We start from the raw sequence: 17,913 nt of genomic DNA, 5'->3' as shown, positions 1-17,913 counted from the left end.
AGGTGTTCCTGATGATGTCACCTGTGAACACTTTAAGCTTAGTGTTGAGCTTGTGCAGAAGCAGGATGATGACCTCCAGCTTGTTCACCGCCTCAGAGTCGACCGTCTCTCCCATCTTCTGTGGCCCCTCTTTCAGCCAGTTGCAGAACAAACCCCATGTTTGCAACAGGAACTCTGTGTCCTGAACTCCAACTTCCAGTGACATCAGTCCTCGCCGGATTACCATGGCAACTATATAGTCCACACTTTCCAACACTTGCTGCCACGGCCGCATGATGTCCACCTGGGACCAAGAGGAAAAAAAAGAACGGCATAATGACCACCTGTTATCATAGAGCAGTGGTTCCCAATTCGGGGGTCGTGAGATGATTTCAAAAATGCTACTCAGAAGGCGATAACGACAGATTTACAGCGCTCACATTTGCACGTCACTTTACTGCATCACAGACACACTGGGTGAGGCAGTAGTTAGCATTTTTCACCCATCTCCATTTGTTCTAAGAACCCAAAAAACATAGTATTTGAGGTTTATTTTCCCAAACTCGACTGTTTTCCAAAGCTTTACCCTCTGAAAAGTAACTTTCTGAGCAACTGCTGTTTGGTTCCTGTTTATGCATATTCATGAGTGGGTGTGTCTATAGACATTGACTTCATGCCTCGCTCTGAGGGATATTAGTGATTACCAAAGCGATTTTCTTTTGCTATCCACGCACAGTTATTGTTTTCAACCAAAAACTGTGCATTACAGTAATGACTATTTAAGCGGCTATTGTTATTGTGAGTGCATCTCAGCACTTCAGGGTGTGTGTTTATCCAGCAGTAGCAGCAGCCATTCATCTGCTTCAAACTCTCACTGGAGTGTTGAGCTCCGAAGAGACTTTCTTCTTCTCCTCCTCCTCTGCTCTTCTAACTACAGGAATAGTGCATTTGAGGTGATAATCATCTGTTTTGTCACAAACACGTCAGATCAGCAATACAAGGCGATAGAACAGGTCGGTGTATGTTTACTGTGAAGTTTCGGTAGCAGGCACTTCCTGGAAGGGGCGGTTCAGACGTTGTGATGTCAGTTCGGAACAGACTGCTCGTTCTTCAAAAGAGGGCGGAGAAGCAGCTCAGAGAGCAAGATTAGTGAGGATTGTTCAGAGATGCAGGAAAGAACCCCAATAATACTTTGGGGGTGTTTTTGATAAGGAATCAACATTTTAACAAGGTTAAAAGCTCAAAAAAGTTGATTTACATGATATAGGACCTTTAAGCTTGAGACTATTTTTTAAAAAAATGAAACGGTTAATACAGAATAAAGACAAAACAAACAACCCCTTCTCACCGAGGGGGAGCTATCGGTTTCCTATCGACCTGTCCTCTCCTCCACGAGGTCCCGCACCTCGCTGGAGGCGCTGATGCCGTTTCGCTCGACATATGTGTGAAAACACTTTCTCAGCACTGACGTATTAAAAATAAATACAGATCACGTCTTAATGTGTAGCATGATCTCAGAGCGGCCGTCTCTAAAGTTAAACCCAGAATTGACCTGCTGTGCTGCATGCATATTGCCCACCCATCTCGATGTGTGATTATCCTAATATAATTTTGCAGAGCAATAGAGCTCAAATGTTGACGCACTGGAACGGTTAGTGGCTATTAAACCTACCTTGACTAATTGTTCTGATGACATAAATGTAATGCTGTTCTTCTCATTTCTGCTGCTGTTAAGCCCGTGTTTGCTTGAGGTAATAAATGCACGTGTCCTGTGTGCACATTTTCTTATGTTTTCAGTCACCACCTGGGATGGTGGGGGTCGTCAGTCTCAGTCACCGTTATTTTGGGGGTCACGGACTGAAAGGTTTGGGAACCCCTGCTATAGAGGACAACATCCCTCTTAGATCACCTGCTCAAAGCCTCCCAGCAGCTCCGTGGTGTCCATGGCGCTGTTCATGGCCATCACTCTGAGGCGATGTCCAGTTAGCAGAGCCAGCAGTCTCACCAGGCTGGTCTTCCCACTGGCTGTGGGTCCAACCAGTATAGTCATCCAGCCCATCTCTACACACTTCATCAGGGACTCTAAGGGCCGCAGGGACTGGTGTGTGATAGACAGCGGGGGGTCAAGAGCCACAGGGGCACCACCGCTGCGATGCAGAACTGAGAAGCCCACCTACATCACACAAACACAAACCCTGGAGATCTGCTCACTGACGTGATGTCAGGTAGTTTTTCATTGTGTGACAAACCTGAAGATTGAGTGGAGTGATGTGAAACTGTCTGGAGCCACAGTATGGCTCAAAGACCTCCCCAAACACCCTCCTGAACACGGAAAGCATCTGTGTGGGACAGGTAGACACACACACTCAAACAATCAGCTGAATCAGTTCACTCTGTTAGAACAGGCTGCTTTAACACCCAGAGCTAGTCAAATATAAAAACATCTTGTCCTGTATTTTATGTATTGAAATTGTTGGAAATCAATAGGATGATTGATAGAACCTCAAACCTGTCATCATTGGTCCTAACTGAGACATCCAAGTCATCAGCATATAAAGATACCGTTGACCTATTACACTTAACCATTGAACACCACTTATAATACAGAAAATATTCACAATAGTCACTACTTTTCCATTTTAAATTAGATACCTTGTAGACCATATCAACATATCTATTGATTTTTCCATTGACAGTGCCATCTCGTGAGTGAAAATTAGAAATGCAAGTCTCTATGAATGCACAGTAGACTTTCACTCAGGACATACTGGAGCTGTGAGTGGCTGGAAAACCAGTAAAGCTTAAAATAAATGCTTGTATTTCCTTCTTCTTTAGGGCTCTATTCTCCCTAGTGTGTAAGTCCAAAAAGCCGCGCAGTGCCACTGTTTTTGGCTGCGTGCTATTCTCCCGCTGTACTTACGTCGGTCGCTGCACGCCTTCATTCCAGTTACGCACTGTGGGTGGAGCAGCCCTGAAATGTGGGTGTTCCCATTTAAATCTGGCTTCACGCGCATTCGCCGGTGTGCGCAAGTCTTTGTCCTCTTACGAGCTTCTAACCCTGGAATAAATGCAGCGCCCCGATAAGGTGAAACATTATATTGCTGTCATCACTCAGCGGCTGCTACGCGATTAATTAAAACTCTGACAAACACAGACTTCTGTCCACGTTGGTCACAGTGATTCAACTATTTTCATACTATGTCCAACATAAAGTCACAGTTTGAGCCACTACAGAGTGAAACAATCTGTCATATGTAGATGAGGATGGACGAGAAACTGTTCCCACACATATTTTAATGAGGCTCAGCTCAGGTCACTTTAAACTATTTATATTTAAAACTGTGTTTTATTGAAGCCAATAGTTCTGTTTCACTGAAAACATCCCTCTGTATTAAAGCAGGACGCTCTGAGGGCGCGTTATTTCCTCATATCTATAGCGCATCCAACTCGGTCACGCTTTACAGCGATGATGATGATGAAGGTGATGATGACAATGATGATGATGATGATGAAGGTGATGATGACCAAGGAAAGAGATTTTAACTGTGACTCAGTCACACTACAATAATCTGATCAATGATCTGATCAAATCAACCTGTTACATTGTTTATCAATGAAGGCGTTTCAAATTAAAAGTGAACTTGATCATTTTCATGGATTTCAATGACCTTTACATGCGTTGGGAAAACTCCATGTTCCGTGATTTCTAAACAGCCCCAAAAAAAAACGACATCACCGCCGCCTTTCCATCAGCCCGCCTTCATTCACACAAACGCGCGCTTTTAGTCTACCTCATGCGTGGTGGGCGTGTTAGCAGCCTGGACCGGAGAATGCGCATAGGAGAGAAGTGCGTAACTGCAGGCATGCAAAAAAACGCTTAAGTCCAGATGGGAGAATAGAGCCCTTAGTGAATAGCATATCTCATTAGAAAAGAGGCATACTATTGGCTGAAGAAGGTGCCAATTAACACTGAAATGAGCCAATTCAAAGCAGCCTAACGTCCAGAAATGCGACTTATAACCAGAATATCTTAACAGTGGATTTTTTTAGGAAAAAATTTAATTCCTTAGAGACTGTGCATCATACAGTATAATAAAGAAATACAGCACTTAAATATGAAAGGCATTCTAAAATACACAGGAGCTGATTGTGTACCTGTGCTTTATCGGTCTCTGTTCTCATTCGGTCTGCATACACCAAGGCTACGTGCTGCCCTGGGTTAAAAAAGCCCGGTGACTGATCCGCCTGCATCAGCTGACACCAGCGAAAGAGGTCACGCAGGTTGAACTCCCAGGGGCTTCCTTTCTGACCCCATTGCCTCTCTACACACACCTCCTGGACAAGCTGTGCAAGAGTAAAACAATATCATTGAGTTAACAGACCCACAAAGACTATTAGAGCAGAAATCGGCAACTTATCAAAGCAAGGTCAACAAAAATGTGAGTATTGGTCTGGATTTAAATAGCTCTATATTACCATAAAGGTAGTGCCAAAGCACTTCACAATATTAGCTCATTCACACAGCAATGTGACAGAGCTGCCATGCAAGACACTAATCAACCACTGGGAGCAACTTAGGGTTCAGTGTCTACCAAACAAGGGGTTTTGTCAATTTTTGTCATGGTTTTTAGGACTTTCCTGTCATTTTTGTAGTCGGTTATTCCTCTGATTCTGTTATATACTGTATATATAAATTTTGTGTATTTTCGTAGTTGTCTTGTGTATATTTGGAGTCCTTTTGTTTTAGGGATTGTACAAAAGTAGCAATGATTATTTTAATGATTAATCTCATCATATATTGCATTAAGAGATAATTTAATTAATCATATTAACTCATAGTAGGGGGTGTAAAACAATTCAACTTTTAAAAATACACATGAATATTTTCTCTATTTGTCTTAACAATCATGCTTATTTCTTTGACTGTAATCCAACTCTTTTTTTAAAGTGACACAAAAATCCCACAAACATTGAACATTGTAGAACCATCAGCACTGCAGTTTGGCTTTGGGGCAGTAAACTTGATGCTTGTTCACAAGTTACGGGGGAGAAAATCCAAAGATGTCTCACTCAGTACAAGCTACGGTACTCATCTGCTATGCATCCAGCAAGTTCATTTTGTCTTCTAATCTATATACCTAGGTCAGATAATAACAGCTCCTAAAATAAGTTTGTCTGTAAAATGAAACCAAAATATTTTTTCTCAGTTTAGTGTATTTAGGCAAAATGTCATTCCTAACGTGTGTGGATGCTAAAACATAAAAATATATATAATAAAAAACAGACGGAAAAAAAAAACAGAAAAACACCTTGTTACTGAACTCCACCATTTTAGTAAGAATGTCTTTATCGATGCTGGGGAAAATTGAACCTCCAATAAACTCCATGTCCTGAAGAGTGAGCTGGTCCACAAACACCTGGAAAGACAGAAGTATGGTAAGTTTATTGATGTGGTTAAAAAAAGAAGAAAAAAAGATATTGTTATTCCCATCTAGGCAACTGAATGTGCTTTACATGATTAACAATGCTATCATGGGACAGAGATTGTAAAATCAAATCAAACAAAGGAGTCAGAGGCCCACACTCATCTCAAAAAGAACTAAACATCTCCTCACTTGAGTGAATCTGTTGAGAAAAGACTTGGGGAGCCCTTTGCGCCCGCCTCCTTGAGTAAAGGGGTTCTGACAGCCAAAGATTTTCGTCTTGTCATGCTGAACCTGGAAGCTCATTCCCAGTTCAGGGATGAAAATCTCTGCTCGGTGATCAAAGCAGGCATTCAGACCCTCCAAAACTGACTGAGAAGCCAAGTTCAGCTGTTAGCAAGAGGAGGAATAAGTATGTCAGTGGAACATCTTTTAGAATAATCACAGTTGAAAGTTAGAAACATTCTCTGAGGAGTGGCTCCAACCTCATCTAAAACCACCCAGTGTCCTTCCTTTAAAGCTCCCAACAAGGGACCATCACGCCACGCAAACTCTCCGCCCTTCCCTCCTTCCACTGGAAGATCTGTCCCAAACAAATCTGTGACATCCTGCAATGGTGAGAAAGCTGTTAGCATCTCATGTTGTTTATGTCTGAGTGTCATCTGCTCACACACCGTCTGCTCAGACAGGTTGATTCTGACTAGCTGGTTTCCAGAAGCCTTTGCTAGCGCTGCGACAAGGCTGGTTTTTCCCACGCCAGGTGACCCTTCCAGAAGCACTGGCCGCTGCAGCTTCAGAGCCCTCAGGATCCTCTGTGCATTCATTGATGTCGTACCAGCTGCTAACGTGTATTCAGTCAGGCGGCGGCTCTCAGTGTCAGGGCCTGATTCATTAAGCACATGAACTGCTTCAATGTCAAAGAAAACACTCAACATTCAAAATGATTAATTACAAAACCCATCTGAAAATATATGGTCATGCACAATGTTATAGTTAACCTGGTCTTAAAATAGATTAGATTTTAAAAAAGAAATGCATGAATTGAAAACTAAAGTTATGCCATTTAGCCATTTATGAGGTTAGAACTAGACATGCACCTAAATGAAAATTATTTGCCAAAACTGAAAATGAGGACACTAAGGCAGAAAACTAAAACGCCAAAATAAATGAATATGCGAATAGTAGCACTGGATTTTTGCATCTCAATAAAATCAAGATATTGCAATTTCATAAATGAATATTAATGCTTCAAAATGGAAATCAATTAAAATCAAACAATACAAAATATAAAATAAAATACTAAATAAAAAGTTTAACTTGACCCCACTTATGTACTGTATACATTAAAGGGGCAGTATTATGAAAAAAATCACTTTATAATGGTTTTGCTACAGTGATATACATCCTTTTAGCCTCATTCAGAGGACCAAAGTTGAAAAAGTTCTGTTTCCTCCCTCCCATGTTATTCCATACTTTATAAAAAAAAAAGTCAGCTCCAAACGGGCAAGTTGGATTTTTCTCATGTTGTGACGTCATAATGCGGAAACTCCTCCTGACAATGCTCGCTCCTCCTACCCTATAAGAATGTGAGCTCCTCTCTCTCAAACTACCTCGCAAATAAAACAAAACAATGATAGCGAAGGCTGGTTGATATTACAGTTAATATCTTTACGTTCAGTATATAGATAAACAGAAGAGCACTCACAAGTTTCACTTTTAGTAGCCGTTATACCACCTTGTATCGCCTATATGGGATGATTTTTTGATGTGTTTGTGACTCAGTGAGACACACAATGAACTATTGTCTTAAATGGACTATTCCTGTAACCAGAAGAGGTGCGGATGAAAAGAAAGCAGACTAGCAGCTCATGTGAGTGTTTGAAACAGCTGACTCAGCTGATAGTTGAGAGTTTACTTCCCTGCGACGCAGCGTGAGCGGTCACAATCAGTTCCATTTTTAGTAGCCGTTACACTGCCTCGTATCACTTTTATGGGATGATCTAACGCAGCGGTCAGACAAAACAATGAACTATTGTCTTAAATTAACTATTTATGAGGTCAGTAGAGGTGAAGAGGAGAAGGAAGACAGTTAATGATTTACTACTACTGCGATAAACACACACACTGGAGCAGCGCCTAAAGTAACATGTGCGTTTACGCCTATTTATGCATTAGCATGAAAGTCCAAAAACAGCCTGTTTTAGGAGTGCTCTGAAAGTGACTTTTCAGAGGGCTGAAACTCCAAAAAACAGGCAAGTTTGGGAAAATAAACCTCAAATACTATGTTGTTGGGGTTTTTAGAACAAATGAAGATGTGTGAAAAAAGCATAATACTGGACCTTATTATTTGACTGGGCTTCTGAAAGCTTCACATTAATTATGTTTTATAACAATAACACAAAGTGCATTAATGTTCTGCTTTATCGTCACAGTGAAGTCTGTCCCTCTTCTCATAGCTCTCCTCCTCCTGCTCTGTACACTTTTCCATCACTCTCCAAGTGGCATGAATCATTTCTTGTGCATGGTGCTTTATTCCCACATTCAAATATGTTTTTTATAACACAGATCAAGTACATTTGTGATGAAATGCAGAGGATCTGAAAAGATCTCGGTGAAACGTGTGCTGACAGACTAATGCCTAATTTATGCTTCTGACGCTTAGTTTGGTTTATTTGGGGACTCATCAATGTGGACATAGGAACATAAATGACACTTGAGAGTGAACTTTTCATTGTTTTCACTCTGTGCTCCCCCTCAACCTCTGCTTTAGTGCTCAGATATGTTGAGTACATTCACAGATGCCAAATGCTGTCGCCAAATTTTCAGTGCATCACTAGTTAAACCTAAACTAAACCTTTATTTTACAGGTTGTGCTAATCATATATTAAAATAAATCCCATGAATTTATGTGTTGAACAGGCTATCTGATGGGTTATCAGGAAACGGTTCAAATTCCTGACATAATAAGAGTGCCGATTTCCTCTGGGGAAGAAAAAGAAGCTACATGGACAAACTAAAATCACTGTAACTAAAGTAAATCTGCATCCCATGTTTGAATGAATAATGAATGTTTAACAAGAGCTATGAACTAAAATGTATTCAGGGACTATGTTTTAGAGTGAATTTAAAGCCAGTTTTAAAATGTAGGCTAAAGGATTTTACGCTTCAGTAGCGATTGGCAAGATATTTCTTGAATTTGTTGTTTTAATATAGTTTACAGCAGACATGAGCAACTGGTGGGCCCAGGGTCACAAAATCAACCCAAAAAACACAAAAAGGAGAAAAAAAAACCAACAAAATTTATCAAAATCACAATAAAATGCATAAAATGACAAGAAAAAAACACACAAAATGAAATAAAATATGTATAGAAAATGACAACAAAAATACACAAACAAACAAAAATATAAAACAAAAACACACATGATTCCAAAAATACACAAACCAGAAATGTTGCTGTATAAATGCTCAAGGTGGTCATTATTCAAGTGCTGATATGAATAAAATAAAATTGTACATCTCTAGGGTTCTAGGGTAAAACAAATGTCCTAACCACATGAACCAAGCAGATATTACAGTCTACATTTTCATACCTAAAGCGATGTAAAAAGGGTCGATACCAAAGAAGTCTTCCTCCCATTGAGGCTCCCGTGCTAGGCTGCTGTCATAGACTCTCAAAGCTTCCAGCATGTCCTGATCCAGCCTGGTCATCTTACTCAGCCTCTCCTGCAGGAAGCACAGACACAGGCGCCGCGCCACCAAGGCATTGTCTGCACACGACACTGTGGTTCCTGCCAGCGACGAAGCAGAGAGGAGTAGGGTTGAGACTTCAGCAATCATGTCGTGATAGCTAAAGCTGAATGGGATTTCTGTATTGAGCTCACCTGAGCCAATGCCATCGATGTAGACCAGACATGCAGCGTGGATAAAGGCAGTGACTGTGTCCAGTCTGAGGTCCCACTCTGCTTCTTCTTCGTCCTCCAGGGCTCCCATAGTCATGAAACCATCCTCATCTCGCTCACACACAACATTAAGAAAATGTACCCATGAAAGAATGTCCCTGACACTCAGGATGCAGCGGCGACCAAAGTCCTGCTGGGTCAACCACTGGATGAAGTCCAGCATTAGCTCTGCAACATCACCACCTGTACGAGGGAGCGCAATTAAATCCTAGAAACGATTACTGTCTGCAATCCAGATTTCTACACACAATGACGTTGAACTTGAGCTAGCGGTTATTAAAAACCTCTGTATTGTATGTTTTATGTTTGGGCAAATTTACCATCCAGTGTGAGGCTGGTTCGCAGGTTGTGTTGGATAATCTGAATCAGGTCACTGCGGCTGTTGCTCTGAGGACACCAGATCTCTGTGAAACGGTTCCTCAGTGCAGGAGAAAGCTGTCCCAGACACACGAGCACAAGTGAACAGGCTCTTTAAATTAGATTATATTGGTAGGACAAAGGAGTGCACAGTTTTAGAATCTACCTCCTTCTTGCCAAAATCCCCTCCAGGATTCATCGTGGCCACCAGGCGGAAACCTGCCACTGCTCTGATCAGCTCCACGTCGTCATTCTCACCACTGCCCTTTTCTGCCAATACAAGCGATTTCTCCGTTTCCAAAACGCTGACAGCAGAATAAAGACAACAATTAGGAATAGTCTGTTGTTGCAAGCTCGTAATTAAATATTAGAATTCAGTGAAGCAAACACAAATGCTGCGAATCAAACACAGTACAACAATAGGTGCAAAGTGCAAAGAAATATCCCTCAAAATAGGTGGAAGCCTTAAAGTCTGGGTTTTGGGAGATGCTGAAAAATGAATAAATATGATTGAGTGACTTATTGACCTGTTAACATACCTGTTAAGTCTTTCCAGCACTGAATCATCTGCCAGAGAAATCTCATCCATGAGGAACACGCCTCCTTCCTTCATTGCCAGCACCAGGGGACCGTCATGCCAATGGAACAGCCTACTGTCCTCACCATCAGTCTACACACAAACACACACACAAACATCTTACTTTTCTTAGTCAGTATTCACAGTCACTCCTAACCTCTCTATTTTAGACTTTGAAGGGTAGCTAAACAACAAAATCATTTTTTTCTGCTGAATACTAATGTCTTTTGTTGGGAGTAAAGTAGCGTTGTTGATTAATTTTTGTCCAACTCGCAACATTTTAGTCAAAGTGTTTCAATTTGGCATATTTTGCTGTAAAAATGTAAGAGTGACTGCCTTCTATGGGTTGACACCCAGCTATTACAAAGGAAATTTGCTATTGGCTAAGCATGGAAGTTTGTGACATTTTGGAGGCTTCTTACTGTAAGCCCCGCCCCTCCTATAAGAACTAGCACCTGTGGACTCTGGCAATTGGATTGAGGGAATTATGAATATAGAACTATATTTTGTATTGAGTAGCAAGTTAACATAGTATAGATTGTTCGTTGGAGATTTTATAGAATAAATGTGTCTTAACTGCTCCAGGAGCCCCGCCCATAATCAAAGGATTTTTTTTAGTTACTCTTCAAATCAACAAACTGCCTGAATGACTTTGATCACACAAAGTAGTGAGTGTTATTTAACTACTTTCCTTTTTTGTAATTTTGATATTTCATTGATCTGTTTTTTTCTATGTTTCCTTCACCATTTCCTGCTGTACTTACAATAAGAAATGTGGCTATCTAAGGTAAGTGACGAAACAAGAACACAGGAGAACTGACTGTGACACAATTATTCTGGAGACTTCAATGAAGCAAAAATTTAACTGTGGCACCAACGGACAATCAATAAAGTTCTTAGAGGTCATAATCAGTTTGAAATGTAGTTTGACCCTTCATCTTTACTGACTTCAGGTGTATTATAACCATTGTTTTTTTGCTCTTTCAGGATTTCTGCGGTTTTTACTTTTTATATATTCCATAAGGACCTAATTATCATTTTGGTTGACCATTAATTAACAATAAAACAACTCAAGTGTGATTTAGTTCCAAAGTCTACTTCCATCTTGTTTCATGTCGTTACAAAAGAAGCACTTTTGACCTGAACACAACTAACTACGGTACTAGTTTGACTACATGTTCCATGTTGGTTTAAAAGCTAAACAAGTCCAATTGTTGACATTAATTGGGCACATCGACACCCGCACCTGATGCCTGACGGGCCGCAGTCCTCCCAGGAAGTCAGACGTCTCCATGTGAAGGTGACAGTTCACTGAGAAGAACTTTTGTCCAACCAAAGCAGCAAACAGCTGGCAGACTGTGGTCTTCCCACATCTGTGGACGGAGAATAAAAGATGCTAATCCACATTAAACATGTAACCGTCTATTGTTAGCATTATCAAAAGGTTACCCTGTGTCCCCTACAAGCAGGACAGACTCGCCAAAGTGGAGTGCTCGTCCAACCAGCACCGCTAATCTCCTCATGCCGTCTGTCCACACAACATGACGGAACTCTTCAGGGACCCCAGCAATGCTGTCAATGAAGGGACCTGTGGATCAGAACGTTACATTAGCAGTCTTTGTTTTACACACTAACTGTTCCCTCTGTTTATTTCCATGTTCTGTTCCACTCACTGAACTGCTTGGAGACTTGAGAGGCACTGAACAGGGTTTCTGGGTTGACAGTCCTCTTGAAGTGCTTGTTTAGGATGGATAAGATGAGGGCTTCTTCCTCTGGCTTCCTTACCCGCCCTGCCAGCAGCATGTACCCTGGCAGAGGTGTAAAGCTTCATTTGGAGCACTCCATCTTCAGGCAGGGCTCAGTGGCAGTGCCTGTGAACTCACCATCGTCAGCCAAATGTTGAAGCCAGTCCTGTGAGGCCTCCATCTGCTCCGTCCGCATGTAACGATCTGCCCAGCGGAACAAGTCCCTAAGGGTGATGAAACCGTGTTTCCCCGCAAACACAGATGACCCTCTGCGCAAGGACTGGAAGGAATACACAGTCAGAGGTGGAACTGATGTAGCCACAGACAGAAAACACAGCCGTTACCTGGAGGTCCTGCATGACCTTGACCAGCTTGGTGCAGTAGGAAGGAGGCAGGCTGCACCTCTGATGGAGGACTGTCTCCAGCTCAGCACTGGGCAGTGAGTCAAAGTGCAGCTCCACGAAGCGGTTCCTGAACGCTCTGGAGAGCACCTGAAAGTTGGAGGGGGGATCAGTGGGAACAGATAAAATTCAATGGGAACGATAAAGGAACAGGTCCAAAAAGGCCAACAGGGATAACTTTAATTGATGCTCCATTCACAACATGTTGCATTGTTTACCCATTAATAGGAAAAGTGAGGTTAGTAATAATTGTTGTGACACCAATCATTCATGCACAAGTACAGGCCGTTTTTATAATAATAATAATGCATTTACTAACAATAATCTGTTTTTATTCAATATTTGTTATTTAGTACAAAACGTGTAGACTACAGAGATGAACAACTTTTATAAGAATCAAGGGCCACAATACCAACGTTCATGTCAGCATTTAAAATAATGTCCAACCTGAGTATCAATGCAGGAAAAAACAAAGGATTTTGTCTTTGCTTGTTGGTTTTGGGAGTTTTTAGTAATTTTTTATATTTGGTGAGTTATTTTGTGCATTTTTTCTGTAATTTTGAATTTTGATTTGTGCATTTTATAACACACACACACACACACACACACATGTATGTGGGTGTGTGTATTATATTTTGTTATTCAATTATATGTAATTTTATTGTATTTTGTAAACTATTCTATTTCAGGAGTTAAGAAATCAAATAATTTTATTCATCACAAAGAAGAATGAATCCCTTGCCTACTGTCCTGAAGGTCCTACCTTTCTGCCACCATAGTGTCCTGGGGGGTTTTGGGTAGCAAAGAGCCTGAATCTGGGGTGAGCCTTGATGACCTCCTGGGTCTCAGCCACAAACAGTTCCCTGTTGTCATCCAGCAGCCTGTTGAGAGCCTCCAGGACGTCAGTGGGAGCCAGATTCAGCTCATCCAAGATGATCCAGTAACCTTTCCTCATGGCGTCGATCAGAACACCTATGCGGAGTACAATCAACACGTACTCAGACTCAAATAAGGAGGAGCCAGAGTGGGCGGAGCCAGTTATAACCAATAGGATAGCTTGTTACGCTGTAATTTTATGTTGAGGATCCAGAGCTTTTTTAATTCCTAGCAACTGTCGTTGACATTCACTCATTTTCCTTTCAAACGTATTTACAAAGTAAATAAAAATTCTTCTCGTACCCTCTTTGAACACAAGCTTGCCACTCTCATCCGATGAATAGCAGCCGATGTACTCTTGGATATCGGTGTGCTCATGGTTGTTGATCCTTACGCACTGGTTTCCTGTTGCTGCTGCCAGCCAGTGGATCAGGCTGGTTTTCCCCACAGATGTCTCTCCCTGGATCAGCACTGGGTGACTCCTGTGAGGCATGGAGAGAGAGAGAGAGAGAGAGAGAGAGAGAGAGAGAGAGAGAGAGAGAGAGAGAGAGAGAGAGAGAAAGAGAGAGAGAAAATAACGAGAGGGCAGACTATTGATCCGCAATCAGATCATTGTAGCATGATGTCAGTTAGGAACCCAACAGACTCTGAATGATCAGATGGGTGGGTCTTATGTTGTTGACATCAACTTGCCCGAGGAACTAAAGATAGAAATTAGCCATCAGCTACAATCTTGCATAATTACATGTTAATGTTCATTATTATGTATTTTGTTTTAATTAAAATTAACTCAAAGCTACCACTGCTGAGTCTGATACTAAACTACTGTTGGAATCTTCACGTCATGAGCCAAACATGAGCTCATAACTTTTCAGATAATGATGCACTGAATAGAAAATGAAATAAGCTAACTAAAATGTTTTCATGTTTTGCTAATAAAAATGGGAAAATTATGTTTTATATCATGTTCATGCATTGTGAGAACTATAGCTGGAGATGCACTACAAACGCCATGTTACTTTTACATGTCCACGTCACAATGTTTTATTCCCTCCTTCGCTGTGTTCAAGCTCAAATTACATTTGCAGTAGAAAAGTGTCCCAAATCCCATTCAATGCAATAAAAATTGAAAATGAAACCAAGAAATGTCAGCACTGGAGCACAATAGCAAACCCTGACCTGTCTGTGTACTGAGACACATAAGACAGAACTAGATATGTGTCTGTCCTTGTGTGAAAGGATCTAACTGGTGTCACTGGTTCACAGTAATCCTACCCTGCTGATACCACTCTGGCGAGGTCCCGAAGGTTGAGCTTGACTGAAGCAGTCAAGATGTAAGAGGGGTCCACGGCCGCTTCCATCTCACCCTGAGACACCCAGTAACCCTCCATCTCCACACAGGACTGGCCTGTGGGTACTGGGATGGGCTGAAAAGAAGCGTAGCAGCATTTGATGTATTTGAGCATTTACATTGTATTCAGTTTCAACATTAACACAATATTACATTTTTCTAACCTAAAACCATTTATTTCCTTTCACTGTTGGGTGGGGTGTCCAGAAATTGCATATTGCACGGTTAGAAGCCCTTTATAGCCGAATGTGTCAAAAGCTCTTACTTGTTTGAGACACTTGATGTTTCCCATTAAGATGTGCTGACACACCAGTTTCTGGACCAGAGGGTGTGAGCTTCTGTCCAGCTGAGTCAGAAAGCTCAGGCAGAAACCCTGTGAAGATGTCGGCAATTAAATTACACATTGAATCCAGACTCAGGAGTTAAGTTACAATCCTTTGCACCTAGACAACTCAAAAGAAAAGGATAGGGTAATTTCAAAGAAAACCTCAAATGATGACCCCACCTTAATGAAACAATTGGGTCTTCTAAATTTAACAGCAGGTAATATTTTACTACTACAATGAGTGTCACAATAAAGCTGATTTGCTACAACTGATGTAAGTGTTAGGAAATCTGCCTTAGACTTTTAGAGTGCTTTCACATATACAGTCCAGTTAATCTTGTTGCATTTTAATTTGGTCTTGTCCACTTTCACACTACTCTTTGCCGAGCAAACCAAACTTTCTAAACGCCACGCGGGCAAAACAAACCTATTGGACAGAATACTATTACCTGCAGTAAAGAGGAAAACAACACTTCAGTCATTGCATTTTCCAAAGAAAATCCCAAAACAAATCCCCCGGAAACATAATGAATAACAATTCTAAATAAATAACCTATAATCACAATGAGTGTGGAAATGTTTGTGATGTCTATTGTATGTCTGTGTGCTGCCTGCAGGAGCGTTGGATGTGTGTGCATGTTCATGTGTGCTTGTTGCCGTGATGACAGTTTGTGTGTTTGCTGTTGGGGGTGCTGTCGATCGCCTGGTGGGACTGTCTTGCTGTCTGCAAGCTGATGGGTGGGTCCAGGCGCCCTTGCCAGGGGGCTACTGCATCAAACTAGGTGTGTGCCGTCGGTATGCCTCCCTCTCGTGGCAGCTGTCGGGCGGCGGGGTAAGGGCTGCTGTCCTTGTGCCATCTGAGGCTGTGCGGCACTGCTGGATGGTGGCAATCTCCCCTGGGGGCCTTGACCGGAGGTTCGCCCTGGCAGGGTGCATCGAGGTGGGGGGTTGGGGCGGTGGCGGGGTGCACTGGGCCCCCGGCTTCTTGGGGCTTTCTCAAGTGTATATGTGGGGGTGGCGGTTGCTGCCTCTCGGCCTAGGGTCTCTAGGGCGTCTGGGGGGGCTGGACAGTGGTGGGGGGTGGCCTGGGGCTCCTTAGCTCCCGGCATGGCTGCACCTTCGAGCCCAGGTTGGCACTTGGGTTCGCTGAAGTGGCTCTTGTACACACATTGGTAATGGGTCCACTGGCTTGGGCTCTGGGATAAACTCGTACTGGGCTTAACCTTAGATACTGCTGTGCTGCCCACTTCAATTTCTCCACACTTGTCAAGAGACCCAACCCCTTCCATTTTCCTACCCTAACTCCCTCTTCCCTGTTCCCTTCCCTTCCCTTTCACCTAGGTGTAACACTGCCCTCTCTTTTTATATTCTCCCTTTAATAAAGTGTTTCTTACCCTTTCTTGGGAGGGCTGGCGATGGATACAATTATGCAACAAAACAAATGAATTTATTTAATTGGAATTAACAAAACATGCATTGCTGTCGTAAAAAGATTGCACTTCATCTTTATGTAGTGTTGACCTTCGACAGCATGTGCAGACAAGGCAAACAAAAAACAAAAAAAACAGTTTGGGGAAGAGAGAGAAGTGAAATAAATGAATGATGTGGGCGTAATACGGAAGAGAGTGTGGAAATGTGTGTGACGTGTGTGTTAACTGCAAGAGCGCTGGGTGTGTGAGTGTGTGTGCGTGCCTGTTGCCGCGACAATAGTTTGCGTGATTGCTGTGTGCCACTTCCCAGTCACTTGGTCCGTCATGTCCTTTATTTAGTCCTGGTTTGCTTTTGCACATCGTAAAAACTGCACCACTTGAAGAGAACAGAGACCCACACTTTACAAAGGGCCAGACTTTGCTTGTTTAGTCCAAACCAGACTGCGAGTGGGCTTCCACACCACCGCAAAGGGACTGAACTAACAGAGGAAACGAAGCATGGTGCGGACCAAAGAGGTACAGTATATGTGAAAGCACCCTTGGTCAAAGAAAGGAAAGAAGCAGATTTATGAATACACACTAAATAATTGTTCAAATATGAGAAATTTACATTTCTTTTGAATGCAAACAAACTGACAGAATCCAAGGGGTTTGTTCATCAACTACTTCATCCCAGAAACATTAAAAATACATTTAATCCAATCTTTAAAGTTGTGATGGTGGTATAAGAAGGGAAAGTGCTTTCCTACCTCATAAAGTGAGCGCTGCACACTTCTGCACGGGTTAGCTGCTACGTAGGTCAGCGCCCTGCACAGGGTACGCAGGCTGTAGTGAGGCTTGTGCCCTGTCCCGTCCACCAGGTAGGAGCCGGCCGCCTTTCTCACTGCTAGGTAGAAACTGCACACGCAACACTTTCATTAAAGATCAGGTAGGCTGCAAACAGAATATCTAACCAGTACAAGCACAAACTACCAGCATTTCACTCCTATCAGAGGGATAAAACAATAAATGCAAACAGTTATTATAATATTATGGAATCTCAACCTAAACAGCAACAAAAAATTATTTATTATTTACAAAGTTACAAAAAAGGACCACAGAAACGCACACAATTACTCCAAAAACTCTCAACTACAAAATTACATAAAAATACATAAAAACATAAAAATTACAACAAAAATAAACAATTACCTCCAAAATACAGAAGACAACAAAAATATTAAAAACATAAAATACAAAAGAATTACAACAAAAACACAGAAAACTATACAAAACAACAAAAATACACAAGAGTTACCAAAAAAGGACTAAAAAACACACTAAAACCTTTTTTTCTTTCCTGTATTAAAGGTAGGGTAGGGAGTTTTCGAAAGTAGCATGATTTTGAATGTGGCTCATCGTTTGTATTGTGTAGGAACTTTGTTGTCTCATGTCTTATTCAGCAGTAAGTAAACGCTAAACTTTCTCATTATACAGTATATGTTATA

The 17,913-nt window shown here is 41.8% G+C and overlaps 1 protein-coding gene across 6 annotated transcripts in view; it reads right to left on the bottom strand.

The window, feature by feature from the left end:
• Positions 1 to 17,913, bottom strand: part of mdn1 (midasin AAA ATPase 1) — a 94,642-nt gene that overhangs the window by 35,149 nt on the left and 41,580 nt on the right. For all 6 annotated transcript variants that reach the window (XM_028440380.1, XM_028440382.1, XM_028440381.1 and 3 more), the window contains 23 exons: positions 17,176 to 17,323; positions 14,937 to 15,044; positions 14,596 to 14,747; positions 13,624 to 13,802; positions 13,208 to 13,416; positions 12,388 to 12,534; positions 12,182 to 12,323; positions 11,972 to 12,106; positions 11,748 to 11,886; positions 11,545 to 11,671; positions 10,261 to 10,391; positions 9,888 to 10,026; positions 9,685 to 9,799; positions 9,287 to 9,547; positions 8,996 to 9,193; positions 6,077 to 6,285; positions 5,888 to 6,010; positions 5,595 to 5,792; positions 5,289 to 5,396; positions 4,135 to 4,323; positions 2,229 to 2,318; positions 1,889 to 2,152; positions 22 to 283 (listed from right to left, as the gene is read on the bottom strand). In XM_028440380.1, coding sequence (XP_028296181.1) covers positions 22 to 283; positions 1,889 to 2,152; positions 2,229 to 2,318; positions 4,135 to 4,323; positions 5,289 to 5,396; positions 5,595 to 5,792; positions 5,888 to 6,010; positions 6,077 to 6,285; positions 8,996 to 9,193; positions 9,287 to 9,547; positions 9,685 to 9,799; positions 9,888 to 10,026; positions 10,261 to 10,391; positions 11,545 to 11,671; positions 11,748 to 11,886; positions 11,972 to 12,106; positions 12,182 to 12,323; positions 12,388 to 12,534; positions 13,208 to 13,416; positions 13,624 to 13,802; positions 14,596 to 14,747; positions 14,937 to 15,044; positions 17,176 to 17,323 — 3,773 coding nt within the window. The remainder of the gene's footprint in view (positions 1 to 21; positions 284 to 1,888; positions 2,153 to 2,228; positions 2,319 to 4,134; positions 4,324 to 5,288; positions 5,397 to 5,594; positions 5,793 to 5,887; positions 6,011 to 6,076; positions 6,286 to 8,995; positions 9,194 to 9,286; positions 9,548 to 9,684; positions 9,800 to 9,887; positions 10,027 to 10,260; positions 10,392 to 11,544; positions 11,672 to 11,747; positions 11,887 to 11,971; positions 12,107 to 12,181; positions 12,324 to 12,387; positions 12,535 to 13,207; positions 13,417 to 13,623; positions 13,803 to 14,595; positions 14,748 to 14,936; positions 15,045 to 17,175; positions 17,324 to 17,913) is intronic.

This window comes from Gouania willdenowi, chromosome 24 (assembly GCF_900634775.1).
Source record: "Gouania willdenowi chromosome 24, fGouWil2.1, whole genome shotgun sequence".
Taxonomy (NCBI): domain Eukaryota; kingdom Metazoa; phylum Chordata; class Actinopteri; order Blenniiformes; family Gobiesocidae; genus Gouania; species Gouania willdenowi.
Note: the sequence above shows the minus strand (reverse complement) of the source record. Positions and strands in the feature narration are given on the sequence as shown.